Source organism: Macaca mulatta, chromosome 19 (assembly GCF_049350105.2).
Source record: "Macaca mulatta isolate MMU2019108-1 chromosome 19, T2T-MMU8v2.0, whole genome shotgun sequence".
Lineage (NCBI taxonomy): Eukaryota > Metazoa > Chordata > Mammalia > Primates > Cercopithecidae > Macaca > Macaca mulatta.
The window spans coordinates 1170457-1193760 of NC_133424.1; the positions used below are offsets into that span (position 1 = coordinate 1170457).

Consider the following 23304-nt stretch of genomic DNA (forward strand, 5'->3'; position numbering starts at 1 on the left):
CCGGTCAGGACCTCGCCCCGCGCCCCGTTCACCGCCCGCAGCCCCGCCCCACGCCGGGACGTCACAAAACGACCCCAAAGCTGGGGGACCGGGCCAGCCACGGCCAGAGCAGCCCTGCCCGCCTCCGTGCGCACAGCGTCCGCGGTACTGGTCGAGCTGGGGGCGACGGCGGCGGCCTCGGGGATCGGAAGCGCCCAGGGTTGCGCGCTCGAACCCTCCCTCCCGGCGGCGGCGCTCGGCGCGGTAGGCGGAACCGGGACCGGGACTCCACTTCCCGGCGTGCCCCGCGGGCGGGCGCGCAGGCGCAGGTCGGGCCTGGCCGCGGCGCGCAGGCGCAGTCGGGGCCGGGCGGAGCGCGCAGGCGCAGCGGGGGGCGGGGCGCGCGGGCCGGGCCAAGGCGAGCGCTGGTGGGGCGGCGGCGCCAGAGCTGGTGGAGCGCTCGGGGTCCCCGGGCGGCGGCGGCGGCGGCGCAGAGGAGGAGGCAGGCGGCGGCCCCGGAGGCTCCCCCCCGGACGGCGCGCGGCCCGGCCCGTCTCGCGAGCTCGCGGTGGTCGCGCGGCCCCGCGCGGCGCCGACCCCGGGCCCCTCCGCCGCCGCCATGGCCCGGCCGCTAGTGCCCAGCTCGCAGAAGGCGCTGCTGCTGGAGCTCAAGGGGCTGCAGGAAGAGCCGGTCGAGGGCTTCCGCGTGACCCTGGTGGACGAGGGCGACCTGTACAACTGGGAGGTGGCCATCTTCGGGCCCCCCAACACCTACTACGAGGGCGGCTACTTCAAGGTGAGCGCGGCGACCCCCGCCCGGGTCCCTGAGCCCACGAGCGACCTCGGGCGCCAGGAACCAGCTCCCTGCCCCGCGGTCCCCGGGCGGGCCCGGCAGCCTCCTGGCTTGGGCTCGCTTCCCTTCTATGGCCGGGTCCCCCCACCCAGCTGTGCCCGGCCCCCTCCTCGGACGGTCCCGGGGACCTTCAGCCTCTGCTGCGGTCCCCGAGAATCCTCAGTTTCCTTGAAGGCACCGTCCGGTCCCCGGGTAGTCTCCTGGCCCGCAGAGGGGTGGCCCGGGGCCCTCCCGGTATCATCTGCGCGTGGGGCTCTTGCCCACCTCCTCCCTGGGGGGGGGCTCGACCCCGGCTGCCTCCCCCTCCGCCCTTGCGAGAAGGAGGGAGCGGAGCCCAGGCCGCCCCGGCCTTTCTGCTGCCCTCCCCGCCCTCCCCGGAGGAGACAAAGAGGCCCCCCCCAGACCCCGCAGCTGCTATTGTTGGGGAGCTGGGCCTGTGAGCGGGGGAGCGAGGCCAGCCTGGGGGTGGCTGGCGCGGCCACTCGCTCAGGCTCCAACAAAGGCCCGGATGAGCCTTGGCAGCCGGGCCCTGCCTGGAAAGCGGCCACCCTTGCCGATAGCAGCCGGCCAGGCGCCCTGGGCTCCATCCCCGGGTTTATGTAACCTGCGCCCTCGGGAAGGCTGAGGCAGGGGCGTCCCTCCCACCTGCTCCCTGCAGCTCTCCCCGGGCCCCCGGCTCCGGCCCGCGTCCCGGACCCCGACCTCAGAAGCTCCGGGCTGCTTCATCCCAGCTGGCCTTGGCCTTTCTCAGATTCCACTGAACAGGTGGCTTCCTGTGACCCCAACCCCGAGTTCTGGGCCATTCCTTCTGCCCTCTGGCGGTTTCATTCCAAGCAGGTTCTTGATGTTTTTGTTGCCGTTGGGAGCAGGGAGACTGTTTCTGTCCAGTGTGGAAAGGACTCAGGCCAAAGCCTGGCCGGTTTTCTTGATCTCACGATCCAGACGTGACCTTTGGCTCTTGTAGAGTTCCAGGACCTCGTCCTTGGGGCCAGAGGGACAAAGTGAGGGGCCCCGTGTGAGAGGTGGGGATCGCGCACTCTGTCCAGGAATCCCCCCTCCCGCCGTCGCTGCCTGCCAAGAGCCTGGGCACAGCCGGGCCTGCTCTGCCCCGGCCAGCTGCGGGCATGGGGCCGAGGGACCGATGCCTCTCAGACGGTGCGTGTGCTCTCCGGGCTAATTAATGTCTGAACCGCGCGCGCTCAGCGGCTGTGAGGGCAGCAGCCTGGTCTGCTGGGGGCGATTCCTGAGCTGAGGTTCAGGGTTACGGCAGAGGGTGGGACGTCCTTGGGTTCTGCATCTGGAATCCTGCGTCCCCACACAGGGAACAGAGTTTGAGCCTTGAGGTTGTCAAGTGGTTTTAGCAGCCCCCTCCCCCAGCCCCTTTTTTCTGCTTGGGGGAGCAGCTGGCTGTGAGCAGGGGCGGCCCCACCTCGAGGCCAGGCCTGTGAGGCGGCTGCTGTTCTGGAAGGAAGGGATGCGGGTTCCTGGCTCCTGCCCACCAGACTGGTTGCCAGGGATTGTGGGCAGAGCCTCCTGGACCAGCATTAGGGGATAATCCGGTTTTCCGGATTTCCTGGGGAGGGGGCCTCTAGACATCTGCCGCAGGGTCAGTCCTCAGAGGCCAGCGTTGAGACGCGGGGGGGTGCTGCCACCCACCGGGGCTCTCCCTTCCCCGTGTGCCTGGGAGGGAGTTGGGGGAGCGTGGAAATACAGGAGCTGCTGAGTGCCCAGGGCCACCGCTGCTGCCCAGCCACTGCCTGCAGCCGCTGTTCCTTCAGGAGCCAGAGCGAGCCCTGGGGCAGGGGCCACCGAGAGAGCCCTCCACGGCGGACTTGCCGTGTGCCATCGGCGGGGGCTTTGCTTCTCGGAGCCTGGGTTTGCTCCGGGTAAAAGACATGTTTGGAGGTGCTGAAAATAAGAGGTTCGTTGGGACTTGGCGGGGTTCGGTGCAGGTGAGGCCGCCTGGAAACCCAGCACCAGGCTTGGGGGGCCCGGAGTCTTGGGGAACTGCTGGGCAGTTCTGAGCCTGAAGTTCCAGCCTTGCTCTGTGGCTGTGGCCAAGTCCCTTACCTCATGGGGCCCCAGTGAGTTCCCTGTCAAACAGAGGACACCCCCAAGACCCCTGAGAGCCCTCCCTGTCCAGGAGGGACCTCGCCAACAACTGCTCTTTGGGGGTGCTGCCCTCAGCCTCTTGGAGTGCTGGGTGCCACCAGGACCCCTGACCCAGACACCCCCGTGCCTGGCACTGGGGCCCAGGAAGGAAACAGTGAGGCTTCCTTGTTTACCTGTTGGGGCCCAGGAGGGCCGTGGGTGGCATCATGCCCCAGGCCGCAGGCCAGACAGCTCTGTCACCGGGCACGTGGCTGCAGTCCTTCCTCTGTGGCCGTCCTTGCCAGCAGGCCTGGACCCCCAGGGCCTGGATGGCCACAGGGGGCGATGCTGACAGGGAAGGAGTCCTGCCAGGCTTCTGTGACCTGTGGGTCTGCCTGCCTGACCCCACAAGACTGGACACCTGAGGGCAGACGGCCATGCTGACTCATCCCCTCCCGTGGCCGGGGCCCGGCAGGTGTCAGTGTTTGCTGAGTGAGCAGTCGTCTGTGCAAACCCTCCCCACACCGTGCCTGCCAAGGCCCTGGAGGGGCAGCCTGGTCTTGGGCCTCAGCTCCATCCGAGGGGAACCTGGAGCCCCTGCCAGTCCGTTCCGTCGGCTGGTGGGTGCCCCTGGCCCGGGTCCCGTGTGCCTGACCTGGGCTGCCACAGGCCTGGAGCCACTCGGGCAGCCAGTGCCTGCGTCCTCCAGCGGCTGGGCTGGGCCAGGCCGCGGCCACCTGGGCTGCGTAGGAGCTGGGATCAGCTCAGGTGACTCGGAAAAGGCTTGAGGCAGCCTGCTGGGGACTTGGCCCCAGGCCCATGAGAGTCCCTGCCTTGGCTGGGATAGGGTGTCCCTCACACACCCTCAGGCACACGCCCGAGCCTTACCCCCAGCACACCAGCACCGGGAGTGGAATGGCCTCGGGTCCCTCACACACACCCTCAGGCACACGCCCGAGCCTTACCCCCAGCACACCAGCACCGGGAGTGGAATGGCCTCGGGTCCCTCACACACACCCTCAGGCACATGCCCGAGCCTTACCCCCAGCACACCAGCACCGGGAGTGGAATGGCCTCGGGCACCCTGTGAGCCGGGGCAGGGCCTGGGGCTGAGCCGGGCTGAGCCACACGCCTTCTGCCCCTGCAGGCGCGCCTCAAGTTCCCCATCGACTACCCGTACTCTCCACCGGCCTTTCGGTTCCTCACCAAGATGTGGCACCCTAACATCTACGAGGTGAGCGCGGCCCCCACGGGCCTCACGTACTCATTGTCCGGGACCCGTGGCTCTGGGAGCCAGTGCTGACCTCTGACCTGTCCTGACCTGTCCTCTCCTTGTGCAGACGGGGGACGTGTGCATCTCCATCCTCCATCCCCCGGTGGACGACCCCCAGAGCGGGGAGCTGCCCTCAGAGAGGTGGAACCCCACCCAGAACGTCAGGTAGGCCCCACCCCCGTGTCCACCCAGAACGTCAGGTAGGCCGGCCCCATGTCCACCCAAAACGTCAGGTAGGCCCCACCCCTGTGTCCACCCAGAACGTCAGGTAGGCCGGCCCCACACTCCATGTCCACCCAGAACGTCAGGTAGGCCCCACCCCCGTGTCCACCCAGAACGTCAGGTAGGCCGGCCCCACACTCCGTGTCCACCCAGAATGTCAGGTAGGCCGGCCCCACGCCCCATGTCCACCCAGAACGTCAGGTAGGCCGGCCCCACGCTCCGTGTCCACCCAGAACGTCAGGTAGGCCGGCCCCACGCCCCATGTCCACCCAGAACGTCAGGTAGGCCGGCCCCACGCTCCGTGTCCACCCAGAACGTCAGGTAGGCCCCACACTCCGTGTCCACTCAGAACGTCAGGTAGGCCCCACCCCCGTGTCCACCCAGAACGTCAGGTAGGCCGGCCCCACCCCCGTGTCCACCCAGAACGTCAGGTAGGCCGGCCCCACGCCCCGTGTCCACCCAGAACGTCAGGTAGGCCGGCCCCACGCCCCGTGTCCACCCAGAACGTCAGGTAGGCCGGCCCCACGCTCCGCGTCCACCCAGAACGTCAGGTAGGCCCCACCCCCGTGTCCACCCAGAACGTCAGGTAGGCCGGCCCCACGCTCCGTGTCCACCCAGAACGTCAGGTAGGCCCCACGCTCCGTGTCCACCCAGAACGTCAGGTAGGCCGGCCCCATGCTCCGTGTCCACCCAGAACGTCAGGTAGGCCGGCCCCACCCCCGTGTCCACCCAGAACGTCAGGTAGGCCGGCCCCATGTCCACCCAAAACGTCAGGTAGGCCCCACGCCCCATGTCCACCCAGAACGTCAGGTAGGCCGGCCCCACGCCCCATGTCCACCCAGAACGTCAGGTAGGCCCCACCCCCGTGTCCACCCAGAACGTCAGGTAGGCCGGCCCCACGCCCCATGTCCACCCAGAACGTCAGCTAGGCCGGCCCCACGCCCCATGTCCACCCAGAACGTCAGGTAGGCCGGCCCCACGCCCCGTGTCCACCCAGAACGTCAGCTAGGCCGGCCCCACGCCCCGTGTCCACCCAGAACGTCAGCTAGGCCGGCCCCACGCCCCGTGTCCACCCAGAACGTCAGGTAGGCCGGCCCCACGCCCCGTGTCCACCCAGAACGTCAGCTAGGCCGGCCCCACGCCCCGTGTCCACCCAGAACGTCAGGTAGGCCGGCCCCACGCCCCGTGTCCACCCAGAACGTCAGGTAGGCCGGCCCCACGCCCCGTGTCCACCCAGAACGTCAGGTAGGCCGGCCCCACGCCCCGTGTCCACCCAGAACGTCAGGTAGGCCGGCCCCACGCCCCGTGTCCACCCAGAACGTCAGGTAGGCCGGCCCCACGCCCCGTGTCCACCCAGAACATGAGGTAGGCCGGCCCCACGCTCCGTGTCCACCCAGAACATGAGGTAGGCTGGGCTCCCCCGCGGGCCATGGCGCCGAGGCCTAGTTTGGGACCTGCCAGCCGGCGATCCTGGGCCTCCCTGTACCCGCACGGTGGCTGCTTTCATGGGACCTGCCGCACTGTGGTGTCTGTGCGGACTCCCACAAGACTCCAGGCCAGCCCCACTCTCTGGAGTGACTGAGACGTGTCCCGCCCACCTCGGTGCTGGGTCTTCTCCTTCCCCAGCTGTCTCTGGGTTGGTCACCACGTGCGACCTGTGCCACCCGGGCGTCGTCCCAGGTACAGGCCCTGGCCCGTGTTGCCCGTGTGTTCTGGAATGCAGCCCAGGCAGGACGTGTGGGCGTGAGAGCAGCCCCGGGTCCGACAGGGGTCTGCACCTTTCTGCCCTCCCTGGTCTTGGCGTGGGAGGGAGGAGGCTGATGCAGGTCCAGCCCCTGCTGTTCTGGGGGCCTGAGACACAAACAGGCCATGAGGCCAGATGAAAATCACCTGTTGGGTGGGTCCAGGTTTCCCCGTGACCCTCAAGGCCGGAGAAGAGCCGGAAGGCTGGGGTGCCCCGGGCCAGCCCGCTCCAACCCACTCTCCCCGCAGGACCATCCTCCTGAGTGTGATCTCCCTCCTCAACGAGCCCAATACCTTCTCGCCCGCCAATGTGGATGCCTCCGTGATGTACAGAAAGTGGAAAGAGAGCAAGGGGAAGGACCGGGAGTACACGGACATCATCCGGTGAGCGCGGGGGAGGTGCACGGGGCGGGGGAGACTCGGATCCGGCCTGCACCCCGGCCCTGATCCCTCGGCCGCCCAGCCCCACCGTCCTGGTGAGGGTGGCGGAGCTTCCTGGTGCCCGTTTACAGGGTACCAGTCACAGATGGAGGCCGGGCCTAGTGGCGGAGGGTCCAGCCAGGTTCAAGCCCAGCCTCTTGCCCCTTTTCCTCTTTTTTTTTTTTTTTTGAGACAGAGTTTTACTCGGTTGCCCAGGCTGGAGTGCAGTGGCGCAGTCTCGGCTCACTGCAGCCTCCACTTCCCGGGTTCAAGCAATTCTCCTGCTTCGTTCTCCGGAGTAGCTGAGATTACAGGTGCACACCACCATGCCCGGCTAATTTTTTTTTAGTAGAGGTGGGATTCTACCATCTTAGCCAGGCTGGTCTCAAACTCCTGACCTCAGGTGATGTCCCCGCCTCAGCCTCCCAAGATGCTGGGATGACAGGCGTGAGCCCCTGCCCCTGGCCTAGTGGTTAATGTTTTCATAGATTTTTCCAGACTCTTCGGTTTAACGTATGTCCATGTTTTAATGAGGAAATGGGGTTGTGCTGTGTGTGCCCAGTGACTGTCAGTCAGGGGTCTTGGCCTTACTTGTGTCAGGCACGCGTCCCTGCAGGCTCTTGGCCTGGCGAGCTCTGGGGACGGCTGTGCGGCTGCCTTCTGGCGCCTTCTGCCGTCCACTTCGCCTGCGTGGCTGTGTGTGGTGATCCACGGCTCTCCCTCTCCTCCCGTCGCGCTCGTGCCCCAGAGCTGACCCCCACAGCCTCTTCTCTGGGGTGCCTGTGCTCGTGTGAACGGGAAACACGGGCGTGTCCGCACACACAGGCGAGGCTTTCTTGACGGGTTGACACTTAACGGTTCCTGCTTCTCCTGTTACATTGAGGCTCTTCCCGCCTGCTTGTATTTCTCAGAGTGAAATTGCACAGATTTCCTCACAGAGGCCTCACCTATTTTTGTTTTTATTTTGTATAAGCAGAATCTTAAAAACGACCTTTAAAATATTGCACACATAATCCACGTGTCTTCCTCACCCCAGGACCCACCAGCGTCCCGGGCACCTTCCGTCCTGCACTTGCTGGCAGCTGGTGTCGTGGGGTCGTCCTGGGGCAGCGTCCTGGTGCTGGGGGGTCCCGGCTCTGAGCAGCCATGGTGGGCGGGTCCCGTGAGGCCTCCTGGGAAGTGCCCTGCAAGCACCTGCTGGCCCCTGGAGGTCACGGGGGAGCTGGCCCTGGTCATCCCTCTGTGCAGATGTCCTCAGCGGCCCTGGCCTGGCCGTCTCACCTGGCCCATGTGGCTGGCTCCTTGGCCCAGTTCTTCCCGGCCACCTCCCTGAGGCGCCTCCCCGAGATCCCAGCGCAGAAATAAAAGCCATACTATTTTTATCCCTCAAAACTCCCTGCGGGCCAACTCACGTGCCCGTGTGGACTGCCGTGCTCGCTGCTTTGTGCCTGTTTTAAATCTGTGTGTGTGTGGGCCTTGTGGCAGCCCGAGTCCCACTGAGCTGTACCAGGCGGGCTGCCGTGGAGCCCGGCCGGGTCAGGGATGGTCCTTGGTGAATAGCACCGCCAGACGCTCCCCTCTCATGGTTCGTGCTGGCGGTGTACCGGCTGCACCTCCACGGCACAGGTCAGGTCACACCCTGGCCCTCCCGTGCATCTCCCCACGGCCGCCACCCGTGCAGTGCCGTCCTCAGGGCACCCGTCACCCGCCCAGCCCGTCAGAGAGCCCGGGAAGCAAAGCATGGAATCTGCCAGGTCCCACCGCCCAGGGACGTCCCAGAGGCCAGACGTCTGCCCTCCATGCCTTGTGCATCCCCATAGGAAGCGCTGGGCTTGTGGGCCGGGCTTGGGGGTGTCTGTCCGCTCCGGACCTGCACACCCCGGTAGCAGCCAGGCCCAGAGCCGTGCCTGATCGGTGACGGGGGCTCGAGGGCCGGGTTGGAGTGCTGAGGCTGCGGCCTCGTTCCTGTTTTCTGTCAGATGGGGTCAGCGTGCAGCCCGGCCCTGCCATGCCAGCCCCGGACGCCCCGGAAGCCCCTTTGCTGCCAGTCCTGGGGGCACGTTCTTGACGGGTGTCCTGGAGGCAGAGCTGGGGGCAGGCCCTCTTAGGGCCTGGTGTACGCGGTGCCCTCCAGAAAGTCTGAGGTAACGGAGCCTCCCTTCCTGCCAGGGGCCGGGATGGCCAGGCCCCCCTTGGTTTAGAATCCTGGCAAGGCCACGGAGAGGCTCCGGCCGTTTCTGCGTTTCCCGTCTCACCTGTGCTGGTTCCTGGCTCCAGGGATGGTCCTGCCTCCTGTCCGTGGCCCTCCCAGCTGCTTCCTTTGCTCCTGCGCTCCGGAAAGCCTTTCTGCCCCCGAGTGGGGCTGCCTGGGCACTCCCTGTTGCCCGGCATTGTTATTTTCTCCTAGCTCTGATGGGTCCTGTGGGGTGTGCTTCGGGGTGGGGCGGGTGGGTGTGACTGCTGCGCCGTCCGGCCTCCCCGCTGCACCTCCTGCCCTTCCCTAGCCCCTCCGGTGTCGTTTCTCCCCTCTGGGCCTCCTCATGCACAGGGCTGTTTCCTAAGGGGTCACTGCAGCCCTTTTTTATTTTTTATTTTTATTTTTGAGACAGTCTCGCTCTGTCGCCCAGGCTGGAGTGCAGTGGCAGGATCTCAGCTCACTGCAAGCTCCGCCTCCCGGGTTCACGTCATTCTCCTGCCTCAGCCTCCCGAGTAGCTGGGACTACAGACGCCGCCACCGCGCCCGGCTAGTTTTTTGTATTTTTTAGTAGAGACGGGGTTTCACTGTGTTAGCCAGGATGGTCTCGATCTCCTGACCTCGTGATCTGCCTGTCTTGGCCTCCCAAAGTGCTGGGATTACAGGCTTGAGCCACCGCGCCCGGCCAACCCCAGCCGTTTTAAGAGAAACCTGAGCGCTGGGATGAGCGTCGGACCCGGGGGAGGAGAGGGGAGGGGGCAGGGCAGGGGCCGGGTCCAGGCACGGAGGTGGCGCCCTCACCCGCCCTGTCCCCCTAGGAAGCAGGTCCTGGGGACCAAGGTGGACGCGGAGCGTGACGGCGTGAAGGTGCCCACCACGCTGGCCGAGTACTGCGTGAAGACCAAGGCACCCGCGCCCGACGAGGGCTCGGACCTCTTCTACGACGACTACTACGAGGACGGCGAGGGCGGCGAGGAGGCCGACAGCTGCTTCGGGGACGATGAGGACGACTCGGGCACGGAGGAGTCCTGACCCCGCAGAATAAACGCGCAGAGTTTACCTCACTAGGGCCGGACCCGTGGCTCCTTCGACGACAGACTACCTCACGGAGGTTTTGTGCCGGTCCCCGTCTCCTCTGGTGGTTTCGTTCTGGGCTCTTTTCTCCTTTCCCGTATTTGTTCTGGGTTTTCATGTGCTTCAGAGAAGAGGGGCTGCCCCACCGCCGCTCGCGTCACTCGGGGCTCAGTGGACGGCCAGGGTGGGAGAGCCCCGCGCACCTCTCCTCGGGAGGGGAGCTGAGCCCCGACGTCTGCTGGGCCCCCTAGCTTCCGGACTGGCCGTACCCCGGAGGAGCCACGGGGGCTGCTGGGAACGTGGGCGGGGGCCGTTCCTGCCACTGCCAGCCTGGGAGACCCAGGTGTGGGTCCGAGGGGCCCGGGCCCGCCTGTCAGCTCCAGGGCCTGGAGCCACGTCCCAGCACCAGTGGACGGATTCACCGTGGCCGACTCTTCTCTCTGCTTTGGTTTGTTTGAAATCTAAATAAAACTACTTTATGAGAGGCCAGAGAAGCTCTGCTTGGGAGGGAGAGGCAGTCTCCAGGTCCGTCAGTGACTGCACACGGCCAGCCCCACTGGGACCCTGGCTTCGCCGGGCGTGGATCTAGGAGGCCTGTCCTGGGAGGCACGGGGAGCAGCCGGGTCCCGCGGTCTGTACGCTCCCGTGACTTGGGTCAAACAGGCCTGGGTAGCGTCCCCCAGCCTGCGGGACGGGCGGCCAGAAAGGCCCCCGAGTTCCTCCCTGCGACCAGGCGCGTCTAGTGGGACGGGAGCTGCCTCTGCAGAGCAGACCTGTGGGGCCTGAGCAGGCGTCCAGCGAAGCTTCGCCCCAGGCCCACAGATGCCCCCGATCGGCGCTCTGGCGGCTCCGGCTCCATCCAGGCAGACCCTCGCGGGGGGAGCCATGGCCCTGGGCACACAGGGCAGACCTCACGTCGTGGTGTTAAGAAGTCCCAGCATCATTTTATTTCGTGTTTTGGAGGAAAGCGTGGCGCTTCCCTGCCCTCCCAGGGTGTGCCGCCTTCCAGGAAACTGCCTGTGTTCAGCTCCTGGCCTTGCTTCTGGGCACCCAAAAAGCCGTGCAGGGGCCGATACAGGGCTGAGGAGCTGTGAGGATGAGGTTTCCCACCAAGTTCGGACAGAACATGGGGCTGCGTTGGTCAGAGCCTGGGTTGCCCCTGCCAGGTGGGTGTGGGGTGCAGAAGGGCACCAGGGCTGACCCGTGAGACCCCATGGGGACTGTGGGGTGCGTGGCTCGCCGCCTCTGAGGCAGGCCCTGGCCGTACCTTGGCAGATGGACACCTTTCCCGGGTGCTCCTTCAGCCCAAGGGTCTACGTGCGGCGTTTGATCCTCCATAGACCTCACCCAGCCATCTTCGTTTCTGGCTTTTCTTACACCCAGAGGGGGGCTGGCGGCCACTCAGGCCAGGGCCTGGCCCATCTGAGGCAGGTTTGAGGGGACTCTGGCTCGATGGTACCGGCGCCTGCAGCCTCCACTGCCCCCCTTGTGAGCCTGTTTAGTTTACCTCATCCACTGGGCACTGCTGTGTGGCCTGGCAGTGAGCTCAGCCAGGTCCTGGACCCCTCCACGGGAGCCCAGGTGTGTCCCCTCCAAGCACTCAGCAGGTGCCAACACGTTCGGCCGCCACGGTGGCAGAGCAAGATTCAGGGCCGATGGCAGCCACAGATGTAACCTGTGGCCGGGCTGTGGGTCCCACGGATGTAACCTGTGGCCGGGCCGTGGGTCCCACGGATGTAACCTGTGGCTGGGCGGGGGTCCCAGGGAGTGTGCCGTCCTCTCCTCTCTTCCCCACTCGGCTCCAGGCTGAGCTGCGCTGCTGCCCCGTGTACCACATGAAGGGCCCTGGGGCGGCGTCACCTGACTGCACCACTGGCCCCCTGGTATTCTCAGGCCAGCCTGAGGGACAAAAGGCCCTGGGGTCTCAGCAAACCGCGGCCCTCAGGACCAAACCTGGCGTCCGCCCCTATTGTGAATAAAGTTTTATTGGCACAGCCACACCCAAGTCTCAGGATCATCCATAGCTGCTTTGTTTTGTTTTGTTTTGTTTTTGAGACGGAGTCTCGTTCTGTCGCCCAGGCTGGAAGGCAGTGGCGTGATCTCGGCTCACTGCAAGCTCCGCCTCCTGGGTTCACGCCATTCTCCTGCCTCAGCCTCCTGAGTAGCTGGGACTACAGGCGCCCACCACGTCGCCCGGCTAGTTTTTTTTTTTTGTTTTTTTTTGTATTATTAGTAGAGATGCGGTTTCATCATGTTGGCCATAATGGTCTCAATCGCCTGACTACATGATCTGCCCACCTTGGCCTCCCACAGTGCTGTGATTACAGGCGTGAGCCCCTGTGCCTGGCCTGTTTTGAGAAGGAGTCTCGCTCTGTCACCCAGGCTGGAGTGCAATGGCGTGATCATAGCTCCAGGGATCCTCCCACCTCAGCCTCCTAAAGTGCTGGGGTTACAGGCGTGAGCCACCACGCCCAGCCTAACCATTTTTACTCTTTTTTTTTTTTTTTTTTTTTTTGAGACAGAGTTTCACTCTTTTTGCCCAGGCTGGAGTGCAATGGCGCAATCTCGGCTCACTGCAACCTCCGCCTCCCAGCTTCAAGCGATTCTCCTGCCTCAGCCTCCCGAGTAGCTGGGATTACAGGCATGTGCCACCACCCCGGCTAATTTTGTATTTTTAGTAGAGACGGGGTTTCTCCATGTTGGCCAGGCTGGTCTTGAACTCCCGACCTCAGGTGATCCACCTGCCTCAGCCTCCCAAAGTGCTGGGATTACAAGCGTGAGCCACCGCGTCCGGCCCCATTTTTATTCTTAAGTATATCCCCACTATGTTTGCAGCTTATACTAAAAAATTATTTGTTGTCTATTTGAAATTCAAATTTCACTGGGCATCCCTATTTTTAGTTGCTAAGTCTGGCCATGCTGACGCTGACGGACCTGCCTCCTGGGTTGTTAGGATTGGATGAGGTAGAACACGTGAGCATGCTCTGTGACCCATGGGCTCCCTGAACTCACCCTGGACCGGCCGTGACCCACGGGCTCCTTAAACTAACCCCGGCCTGGACGTGACCCACGGGCTCCCTGAACTCACCCCAGACCGGCCGTGACCCACGGGCTCCTTAAACTAACCCCGGCCCGGCCGTGACCCGCGGGCTCCCTGAACTCACCCCGGACCGGCCGTGACCCACGGGCTCCTTAAACTAACCCCGGCCCGGCCGTGACCCGCGGGCTCCCTGAACTCACCCCAGACCGGCCGTGACCCACGGGCTTCCTGAACTCACCCCGGCCTGGCCGTGACCCGCGGGCTCCCTGAACTAACCCCGCCTCACTGTGACCCGCGGGCTCCTTAAACTAACCCCGGCCCGGCCGTGACCCACGGGCTCCCTGAACTCACCCCGGACCGGCCGTGACCCACGGGCTCCCTGAACTAACCCCGCCTGGCCGTGACCCGCGGGCTCCCTGAACTCACCCCAGACCGGCCGTGACCCACGGGCTCCTTAAACTAACCCCGGCCCGGCCGTGACCCACGGGCTCCCTGAACTCACCCCGGACCGGCCGTGACCCACGGGCTCCCTGAACTCACCCTGGCCTGGCCGTGACCCGCGGGCTCCCTGAACTAACCCCGCCTCACTGTGACCCGCGGGCTCCTTAAACTAACCCCGGCCCGGCCGTGACCCACGGGCTCCCTGAACTCACCCCGGACCGGCCGTGACCCACGGGCTCCCTGAACTAACCCCGGCCCGGCCGTGACCCGCGGGCTCCCTGAACTAACCCCGCCTCACTGTGACCCGCGGGCTCCTTAAACTCACCCCAGCCTGGCCGTGACCCGCGGGCTCCTTAAACTCACCCCGGCCTCGCCATGACCCGCGGGCTCCCTAAACTAACCCCGCCTCACTGTGACCCGCGGGCTCCTTAAACTCACCCCAGCCCGGCCGTGACCCACGGGCTCCCTGAACTCACCCCGGCCTCGCGCTGCCAGTGGGAGCCCCCAGACCGTGGGGCACAGCAGGTGAGTGCAGCCTTTGCTGATCGATTTCTTCCAGCCACTTCATGTTTATTTTTATTTAATTTTTTAAATGTATTTATTTATTTGAGAAGGAGTCGCACTCTGTCGCCCAGGCTGGAGTGCAGTGGCGCAATCTCGGCTCACTGCAGCCTCCGCTTCCCGGATTCAAGTGATTCTCCTGCCTCAGCCTCCCGAGTAGCTGGGATTACAGGCGCCCGCCACCACGCCTGGCTAATTTTTGTATTTTTAGTAGAGATGGGGTTTCTCCATGTTGGCCACACTGGTCTTGAACTCCCAACCTCAGGTGATCCACCCGCCTTGGCCTCCCAAAGTGCTGGGATTACAGGCATCAGCCACCGCACCCGGTCTAAATTTATTTATTTTTGAGACAAGGTCTTGCTCTGTCACCCAGGCTGTAGAGCAGTGGCACAATTATGGCTCACTGCAGCCTCGACCTCCTGGGCTCAAGCGATCCTCCTGCCCCAGTCCCCCAAAGTGCTAGGATTACAGATGTGAGCCACTGCCTCTGGCCAGTATCTTTATTCATGAAAACCAAAAACTAGAACAGCCCAAATATCCGTCGGCTGGTGAATGCATAAACACAGCATGGTCCGTCCACACAATGGGATACGAGGCAGCCACGGGAAGCAGCAAGGCTCTGACACAGGCCGCAGCCTGGATGCACCTTGAGGACATCACGCTCAGGGAGAGATGCCAACGCAACAAATCCTGTGTGATTCCACTCCTGGGAGGTCCCTAGAGTCCGATTCAGAGACAACGTTGTGGCCGGGTACAGCGGCTCATGCCTGTAATCCCAGCACTTCAGGAGGCTGAGGCGGGTAGATCACCTGAGGTCAGGAGTTGAAGACCAGCCTGGTCAACGTGGTGAAACCCCATCTCTACTAAAAATACAAAAAATTAGCCGGGTGTGGCGGCGGACGCCTGTAGTCCCAGCTACTCGGGAGGCTGAGGCAGGAGAATGGCGTGAACCCAGGAGGCGGAGCTTGCAGCGAGCCGAGATCCGGCCACTGCTCTCTAGCCTGGGCGGCAGAGCGAGACTCTGTCTCAAAAAAAAAAAAGAAATTTGTCGACGGCCAGGCGCGGTGGATCACGTCTGTAATCCCAGCACTTTGGGAGGCCGAGGAGGGAGGGTCACCTGAGGTTGGGAGTTCGAGACCAGCCTGACCAACATGGAGAAACCCCATCCCTACTAAAAATACAAAATTAGCCAGGCATAGTGGCACATGCCTGTAATCCCAGCTACTCAGGAGGCTGAGGCAGGAGAATCACTTGAACCCAGCAGGTGGAGGATGCGGTGAGCTGAGATCGTGCCGCTGCACTCCAGCCTGGACGACAGAGCGAGACTCCACTCAAAAAATAAATAAATAAATTTGTCGATGGCCGGGCACAGTGGCTCACGCTGTAACCCCAACATTTTAGGAGGCCAAGGCAGTGGGATTGCTCGAGCTCAGGAGTTCAAGACCAGGCTGGGCAATGTGGCGAAACCCTGTCTCTATAAATAATTTTAAAATTAGCCACACGTGGTGGTAGTGCCTGTCATCCCAGATACCTGGGAGGCTGCAGCAGGAGGATCACCTGAGCCCAGGAGTTCAAGGCTGCCATGAATCACGATCACACCACCGCACTCCAACCTGGGCAACAGAGGGAGATCCTGTCTCTAAAAATAAAAAATTTAAAAAAAGGTGTTACTTGGCCAGATGCAATGGTTCATGCCTGTAATCCCAGCACTTTGGGAGGCCCAGGCGGGCGGATCACGAGGTCAGGAGATCGAGACCATCCTAGCTAACACGGTGAAACCGCGTCTCTACTAAAAATACAAAAAATTAGCCAGGCGCAGTGGTGGGTGCCTGTAGTCCCAGCTGCTCGGGAGGCTGAGGCAGGAGAATGGCGCGAACCCGGGAGGCGGAGCTTGCAGTGAGCTGAGATCCGGCCACTGCACTCCAGCCTGGGCGACAGAGCGAGACTCTGTCTCAAAAAAAAAAAAAAAAAAAAAGGTGTTACTTTTTCAGGTGTGATGATGGCAGTGTGGCTTCATCTCCAGTCCTCTTTGAGAAACACTTTCTAAAATGCTCGTGGGTGGAGGGTTTCGGGTGTGCAGCGGTGGGCGGGGCTGTGACTTGTCTCCCCCACAGGAAGCGCGTGTGCAGAGCTCGGGGCCGGGGCCGGCACCACACTGGGTCTCCACAGCGGCATGGAGTCTTCACTGCTGGTACTGGCCCTGGGGGCCCTGTTGGTAGGTGAGTGGGAGCCAGAGTGCAGGGGGGACACTGAGGCCCAGTGCTCTCAGGGGGGGTCCCTGGATGGGAGGGGTGGTCCTGGGCGCCGGCATCCTGGGCGTAAGAGCGGAGATTCATCGTTGTTTGGAGGGGGACTGAGGCCTGGGGCGTCCCGAGCTCTTCACCCTTCACCTCGGGCGGATGTCCCGGGACTGGGGGGGGTGCGGTGTCCACCGGCTCACCCCGTCCATCCTCCCGGCAGCACCCAGGAGGCAGGGGCCACGCTCACACCCAAGGTGCAGAGCAGGAACCTGAGGCTCGGTGAAGGAGATACTGACCCAGGAGTACCCGGCTGGGAGGGCAGGGCCGGCACTCGATCCCCGCCGGCTGCCTCCGACCACCAAGGGCTTGCCTGGGACTAGGTGCCCAGCAGTGAGGGAGGAGGGAGGTGGGTGGCGGCTCCCCCGCATTCCAGCTGGACTGAGTGACAATGGCTCTTTGATGAGCTGAGGACCCAAGGAGGTGGGCAGAGGTGGGAATCCAGCCCTCAGCCATCATCATCCTTCCATTCTTCTTTCCTTCCACCCACGGGTCTATCCTCCCTCCCTTCTTTCATCCCCCTTCCTTCCCTCCACCCGTCCACGCATCCATCATCCCTCCTTCCTCCCATTCTTCCACTCACCCATCCATCCATCATCCATCCCTCCTTTCAACCTTCCTCCTTCCCTCCATCCATCCCTCACTCCCTCCCTCCACCCATCATCTTCCCTCTCTCCTTCCATGTATCCACCCATCCATCCGTCGTGCTTCTCTCCTTCCTTTCCTCCCTCTTTCTCTCCTTCCTCCCATCCATCCATCAACCTTTCCTCCTTCCATCCCTCCTTCCTCCCTCCCTGTGTCCCTCCTTCCTTTCTCCCTTCTTTCCGTGTGTCCATCTGTATTTGCAGGGCTCACGCTATTCTAGGCCTGCCCTCCTGTCTGGCTGGGAGCGAAAGGCCAGGCACGAGGTTGGGTGCCACAGTCTCTGGGAGGGGCTGGTGCTGGGAGGCCAACAGAGCAGAGGAAGCACGGAGGGCGAGAGGGCAGGTGGAGGGCTGCTGCAGGAGACAAGAGCAGAAACCAAGGGAGGAAGCTGGTGGGGGAAAGGCATGCAGCCAGCTGGGTGGGACGGGCAAAGGCCCCAGGGTGCGGGCAGCTTGCAGGCACAGCAGGGGCCTGTGTGACTGGAGAGGGGAGGAGGGAGAAGGTGGTTGCAGGGCCATGTGGATTTTTTTTTTTTTTAGACGGAGTTTTACTCTTTGTCACCCAGGCTGGAGTGCAGTGGTGCGATCTCAGCTCACTGCAACCTCCGCCTCCTGGTCTCAAGCGATCCTCCTGCCTCAGCCTCCCGAGGAGCTGGGATTACAGGTGCCCGCCACCATGCCCAGCTAATTTCTGTATTTTTAGTACAGGCAGGGTTTCTCCACGTTGGCCAGGCTGGTCTTCAACTCCTGACCTCAGGCTATCTGCCCACCTGGCCCTCCCAAAGTGCTGGGATTGTAGGCGTGAGCCACCGCGCTCGGCCCCCACGCGGGGACTGGATTTTCAAAGCATGATGGGGATTCAGAGAAAGATTTTGGGCTGATTTACATCACATTGTGAAGTCGATCCTTTTAAATTCATGATTGGTTTAAAATAATTTTTGTACAGTTTTATTAGGAAATCATTTATGCACTAGACAATTTACTTATTTAAAGAGTGCACTTCTTGCTGGGCGCGATGGCTCATGCCTATAATCCCAGCACTTTGGGAGGCCGAGGCCAGCCTGGTCAACGTGGTGAAACCCCGTCGCTACTAAAAATACAAAAAAATTAGCTGGACGTGGTGGTGGGCTCCTGTAATCCCAGCTACTCGGGAGGCTGAGGCAGGAGAATCGCTTGAACCCGGCAGGCGGAGCTTGCAGTGAGCTGAGATCGCGCCACTGCACTCCAGCCTAGGCGACAGAGCGAGACTCCGTCTCAAAAAAAAAAAAAAAAGGCCAGGCGCGTTGGTTCACACCTGTAATCCCAGCACTTTGGGAGGCCGAGGTGGGTGGATCACGAGGTCAGGAGTTCCAGACCAGCCTGACCAACATGGTGAAAGCCCGTCTCTGTTAATAATACAAAAATTAGCCGGGCGTGGTGGTGGGTGCCTGTAGTCCCAACTACTCGGGAGGCTGAGGCAAGAGAATCGCTTGAACCCGGGAGGCGGAGCTTGCAGTGAGCCAAGATGGAGCCAAGATGGGCGACAGAGTAAGACTCCGTCTCAAAAAAAAAAAAAGGTTTTTTAGAAACTGGGTCTTGGGCTGGGCGCGGTGGCTCAAGCCTGTAATCCCAGCACTTTGGAAGGCCGAGGCGGGTGGATCACGAGGTCAGGAGATCGAGACCATCCTGGCTAACATGGTGAAACCCCGTCTCTACTAAAAATACAAAAAACTAGCCGGGCGTGGTGGCGGGCGCCTGTAGTCTCAGCTACTTGGGAGGCTGAGGCAGGAGAATGGCGTGAACCCGGGAGGCGGAGCTTGCAGTGAGCCGAGATCACGCCACTGCACTCCAGCCTGGGAGACACAGCGAGACTCCGTCTCAAAAAAACAAAAAAAAAAAAGAAACTGGGTCTTGGTCGGGCGCGGTGGCTCACGCCTGTAATCCCAGCACTTTGGGAGGCCGAGGCAGGCGGATCATGAGGTCAGGAGATCGAGACCATCCTGGCTAACACGGTGAAACCCCGTCTCTACTAAAAATACAAAAAATTAGCCGGGGTGGTGGCGGACGCCTGTAGTCCCAGCTACTCAGAGGCTGAGGCAGGAGAATGGCGTGAACCCGAGAGGCGGAGCTTGCAGTGAGCCGAGATGCCGAGATTGCGCCACCGCACTCCAGCCCGGGTGATAAAGAGAGACTCCGTCTCAAAAAAAAAAGAAACTGGGTCTTCCTGTGTTGCCCAGGCTGGTCTCAAACTCCTGGCCCCAAGTGATCCTCACTCCTCAGCCTCCTGAAGTGCTGGGATCACAGGCGTGAGCCGCCTGCATCCAGCTTGATGTGTGTTTTTTGTTTGTTTGTTTTTTTTTTTTTGAGACGGAGTCTCACGCTGTTGCCCAGGCTGGAGTGCAGTGGCGCGATCTCGGCTCACTGCAAGCTCCGCCTCCCGGGTTCCCGCCATTCTCCTGCCTCAGCCTCCTGAGTAGCTGGGACTACAGGCGCCCGCCACCGCGCCCGGCTAATTTTTTGTATTTTTAGTAGAGACGGGGTTTCACTGTGGTCTCGATCTCCTGACCTTGTGATCCGCCCGCCTCGGCCTCCCAAAGTGCTGGGATTACAGGCTTGAGCCACCGCGCCCGGCCTGATGTGTGTTTTGAAGGACTCCTCTGGCTGTGGACTTGCCTGGGCTGTGGGGCCCAGTGGGGCCTGAGAAGGTCCTGGAGAGGGCGTTTGGGAGGCAACCTGGGGGGAATATGATGGGAGGTTAGAGGGGGGTGGGAGGGATGAAGGGCGGCCCCCACGTGGAACATTGAGGACTTCATTAGGATGGCACATCTGCTTGGGGTCCTGGGCCTCTGAGCTGGGCAAGGACAGTCGTGGCAGGTGTTGGGGCGATATGTAGCCCCAACCTGGCTCTTTGTCCCCCACCCCGGCAGGCAGTTCCTTTGAGACCCAGATCATTGGGGGCCGGGAGGTCATCCCCCACTCGCGCCCATACATGGCCTCGCTGCAGAGAGGCGGCTCCCACCTGTGCGGGGGGGTCCTGGTGCACCCAAAGTGGGTGCTGACGGCTGCCCACTGCCTGGTCCAGCGGTGAGTACCCTGCCCTGCCTGCCCCAGGGGTCCGCGGAATCCATCCGACGGCCCCCATTCTCTGCAGGGGGTGGGCTCTGGGAGATTTAGGCCAATTGTGGGAGCCCTCTCCCCTCCCGGTGACGGCCTAGGCAGATTTAAGTGACCTGCGCCTGTCAGACTCCTGGAGAAGGTTTACTCACTGCGAGAGGCACTGGCAGGGCACGCTCCTTCCCCGCTGCAGCCCGGGTCAGAGCCTGGCTGCTTTCACGGCCGAGCCACAGTTCTGGTGTGGACGGAGTGCATTGTGTCTGTCCATTCACCTGCTGATAGACCCAACTTAGTCTGGGGCTTCTGCTCTGAGGAAGGAGGGTCAGGTGGGGGTGTCTGCCACCTGTGGCCAGGAGGACGAAGCCGGCCTTCGAGAGTGGCTCAGGAATCGACCTGGTTCCCGGGCATCAGGAAGCCGCTAAATGACCCATCTTGGAGTTGTCCTACCTCAGGACTGGCCAGTCCTACAGAGCCTAGATCAAGATGGTCAAAGTAACAAAAAGGGATCTGCTGGCTTGTGTAACTGCAAAGTCTAGCAGGAGGTCTAGCTTCAGGTGCGGCTTGATCCAGGTGCTCACAGGAGGCGCTCTGGAGCACGTCTGTCTCCCAGCTCTGCTGCACTGCCAGGAAGCCTGTCTCACAAGGCGACAAAGATTGACTCCCTCAGTCCCGTGGAAAGAGGGTTTAGCTCTCTCTAGTGGGGGCACACTTAGGAGGACTGGCAGGTGTCAACCCCTGTACAAATCACTGTGGTTGAGCCTGGGGCCCCAAGTGAAGGGAATTCCCAGGGCTGGTTTTCGTGAAGCTGTAGGCTTGGGGTTGGAATTCTGGACACACAGCCCTTGCCTGGGGCCAGGCCCAGGCAGAAGTCTGGGGTAGGGGTGAGAGCAGGGAGGGCTTCCTGGAGGAGGTGGGTTGAGAAGACACAGGGAAGAACCGGCCAAGCCAAGGCCTGTGAGGGGCAGTGGCTGTGAGTGATGAACGTGGGCAACCGGCACAGTGGGGGCTGGGATTGTATGTGGCGGGTTGTCCACACTGGGCCAGGCCGCAGCACCCTCATCCCGTCTGTCCCCAGGACGGCCCAGCTGAGGTTGGTGCTGGGGCTCCATGCCCTGGGCCACCCCGGTCTCACCTTCCACATCAAGGCGACCGTCCAGCACCCTCGCTACAAGCCGGCCCCTGCCCTGGAGAACGACCTGGCGCTGCTTCAGGTGTGCAGGGATGAGACCGGGAGAACTGGGCACCGTACTGTCCCCCACGGGTGCCCCCTTGCCTCCTGCTGCTGTCCCCTCCCCCCACCCGGCCGCCTCCCCATCTGCTGTCCCCTCCCCCTGCTGCTGCCCGCTTCCCTCGCTGCCACCCCTCCCCCCACCGCTGCTCCCTCCACCCACCGCACCCCGCACTACCCCCCTCGCGCTGCCCCTCCCCCCGCTGTCGCTCCTCCCCCACTGTCTCACCTCCCCCAGCCTCCCCACCTGCCGCCCCCTCCCCCTGCCGCCCCCCCACTGTCGCCCCTCCCCCACCGCCCCCCACCCCTCCCCCTGCTGTCCCTCCTCCCCCCACCACCCCTCCCCCCGTGGCCGCCCCTCCCCCGCCGCCCCTCCTCCCGCACCCCTCCTGCTGCCCCTTCCCCCGCTGTCGCTCCTCCCCCACTGTCGCCCCTTCCCCCGCCTCCCCACCTGCCGCCCCCTCCCCCTGCCGCCCCACCGCTGTCGCTCCTCCCCCACCGCCCCTCCCCCCGTGGTCGCCCCTCCCCCGCAGCCCCTCCCCGCATCCCTCCTGCCGCCCCTCCCCCCGCCACCCCCTCCGCCACCCCCTCCCCTCGGCCGCCCCCTCCCCTCACTGCCGCCCCCTCACCCCACTTGCGCACCTCCCCCCCCGCTGCCGCCTCTCCCCCCATCACCTCCCCTCGCTGCCCCTCCCTCCGCCCCCCCCTGCCGCCCCCTCCCCCGGCTCACCTGCCCCTTCCTGTCGCTGTAGCTGGACGGGAAAGTGAAGCCCAGCCGGACCGTCCGGCCCCTGGCCTTGCCCGGTAAGCGCCAGGCAGTGGCTGCAGGGACTCGGTGCAGCACGGCCGGCTGGGGGCTGACCCGGCAGGGCGGGCGCCTGTCCCGGGTGCTGCGGGAGCTGGACCTCCGCGTGCTGGACACCCGCATGTGTAACAACAGCCGCTTCTGGAACGGCAGCCTCTCCCCGCACGTGGTCTGCCTGGAGGCCGACTCCAAGGACCAGGCTCCCTGCAAGGTGATAGGCGCCCGGGTGGGGCCTGGGAACGAGGCTGGCGGGAGGGCCGGGGCCAGAGCAGCCACCCGGGCAGGCCCCTGGCTCTCCCGTTCCTGGGGAGTCCTGCCGGGGGCTGGGGGGCGGGGACCACTGGCGGGGGCCCCATTTCTCAGGTGTAGAAACTGAGGCTCAGGGAGGTTTAGCGGCGCTCCCAAGGCCACACGGCCGGGAAGCAGCGAAGCTGTGGCTTCTCCAGCAAGGATGATCCGGGGTGGGAAGAAGGAGCCGTGTTCACAGGGCCAGTGGGAGGTGGGAGGGGAGGCGTGTGCGCTGGGGCAGCCCCTGTGTCTCCTTGAGCCCAGGGATAACAGGCCCAGCCCTGCTCCCCTCGTCCCCTCGGCGGGCGCAGAGGCTGAGCCGCAGTGTGTCATCCCCGCAGGGTGACTCGGGTGGGCCCATCGTGTGTGGCAAAGACCAGGTGTTGGCCGGAGTCCTGTCCTTCAGCTCCAGGGTCTGCACCGACATCTTCAGGCCCCCTGTGGCCACCGCCGTGGCGCCTTACGTGTCCTGGATCAGGAAGGTCACCGGCTGATCCGGCCTGATGTCCTGGGGTGACCGGGACTGCCTCGCTGTCTCCACAGGACCCCTCCCCTCCAGGGCTGCAGTGGGGTGGATGAGGACAGGTGGGAGGGACAGGGAGGGGCCAATAAATCATGATGAAGGAATGCTCAGAGCCTGTGTCCCAGCCCGCCTCTGTCCATGCTGGCTGTGCGGCCTCCGACAAACCTATTTCCCTGGGAATTTTATTATTATTATTATATTGAGATGGAGTCTCGCTCTGTTGCTCAGGCTGGAGTGCAGTGGCGCCATCTCAGCTCCCTGCAATCTCCGCCTCCCGGGTTCCCGCCATTCTCCTGCCTCAGCCTCCCGAGTAGCTGGGACCACAGGCACCCGCCACCACATCCGGCTGATTTTTGGTATTTTTAGTACAGACGGGGGTTTCACCTTATTGACCAGGCTGGTCTCGAACTCCTGACCTCATGATCCGCCCGCCTCGGCCTCCCAAAGTGCTGGGATGACAGGCGTGAGCCACCGCGCCCGGCCCTGCCCTGCTTTAAAAAGGGAGGTTGTGACTCCCAAGGCTTCCTCCAGGAGG

General features: G+C 63.4%; 2 protein-coding genes across 6 annotated transcripts; both read left to right on the plus strand.

Moving 5' to 3' along the window:
* Window positions 1–384: 384 nt before the first annotated feature.
* CDC34 (cell division cycle 34, ubiqiutin conjugating enzyme) lies at window positions 385–10336 on the plus strand. Of its 3 annotated transcripts, none has more exons than XM_077978909.1 (6): window positions 385–412; window positions 486–775; window positions 4071–4157; window positions 4264–4361; window positions 6411–6545; window positions 9594–10336. In XM_077978909.1, the coding sequence occupies exons 2-6, from the start codon at window positions 599–601 to the stop codon at window positions 9805–9807; spliced, it is 711 nt and encodes a 236-aa protein (XP_077835035.1). In that variant the 5' UTR covers window positions 385–412; window positions 486–598; the 3' UTR covers window positions 9808–10336. The 3 variants fall into 3 exon arrangements, with proteins under 3 accessions (XP_077835035.1, XP_077835034.1, XP_014977754.2); XM_077978908.1 differs by having other exon boundaries at window positions 395–430; XM_015122268.3 differs by lacking the exon at window positions 385–412 and having other exon boundaries at window positions 424–775.
* Window positions 10337–12837: 2501 nt separating this feature from the next.
* Window positions 12838–22879, plus strand: GZMM (granzyme M). 3 transcript variants are annotated; one of them, XM_077978904.1, is made up of 7 exons: window positions 12838–13025; window positions 13095–13855; window positions 16006–16110; window positions 19739–19895; window positions 21001–21136; window positions 21906–22169; window positions 22588–22879. In XM_077978904.1, the coding sequence occupies exons 3-7, from the start codon at window positions 16065–16067 to the stop codon at window positions 22738–22740; spliced, it is 756 nt and encodes a 251-aa protein (XP_077835030.1). In that variant the 5' UTR covers window positions 12838–13025; window positions 13095–13855; window positions 16006–16064; the 3' UTR covers window positions 22741–22879. The 3 variants fall into 3 exon arrangements, with proteins under 3 accessions (XP_077835030.1, XP_077835032.1, XP_077835033.1); XM_077978906.1 differs by having other exon boundaries at window positions 12914–13855; window positions 16006–16106; XM_077978907.1 differs by lacking the exons at window positions 12838–13025; window positions 13095–13855 and having other exon boundaries at window positions 15990–16106.
* Window positions 22880–23304: the final 425 nt, after the last annotated feature.

What these genes read in the sequence shown, in the direction of transcription:
- CDC34 (XM_077978909.1), top strand. Translation starts at nt 599, where the DNA reads ATGGCCCGGCCGCTAGTGCCCAGCTCGCAGAAGGCGCTGCTGCTGGAG. An exon ending in GGCACCCTAACATCTACGAG is followed by an intron (nt 4,158 to 4,263) that starts GTGAGCGCGGCC and finishes CTCCTTGTGCAG; the next exon opens with ACGGGGGACGTGTGCATCTC. An exon ending in GAGTACACGGACATCATCCG is followed by an intron (nt 6,546 to 9,593) that starts GTGAGCGCGGGG and finishes CTGTCCCCCTAG; the next exon opens with GAAGCAGGTCCTGGGGACCA.
- GZMM (XM_077978904.1), top strand. Translation starts at nt 16,065, where the DNA reads ATGGAGTCTTCACTGCTGGTACTGGCCCTGGGGGCCCTGTTGGTAG. An exon ending in CCTGGGGGCCCTGTTGGTAG is followed by an intron (nt 16,111 to 19,738) that starts GTGAGTGGGAGC and finishes CCACCCCGGCAG; the next exon opens with GCAGTTCCTTTGAGACCCAG. An exon ending in AGGACCAGGCTCCCTGCAAG is followed by an intron (nt 22,170 to 22,587) that starts GTGATAGGCGCC and finishes TCATCCCCGCAG; the next exon opens with GGTGACTCGGGTGGGCCCAT.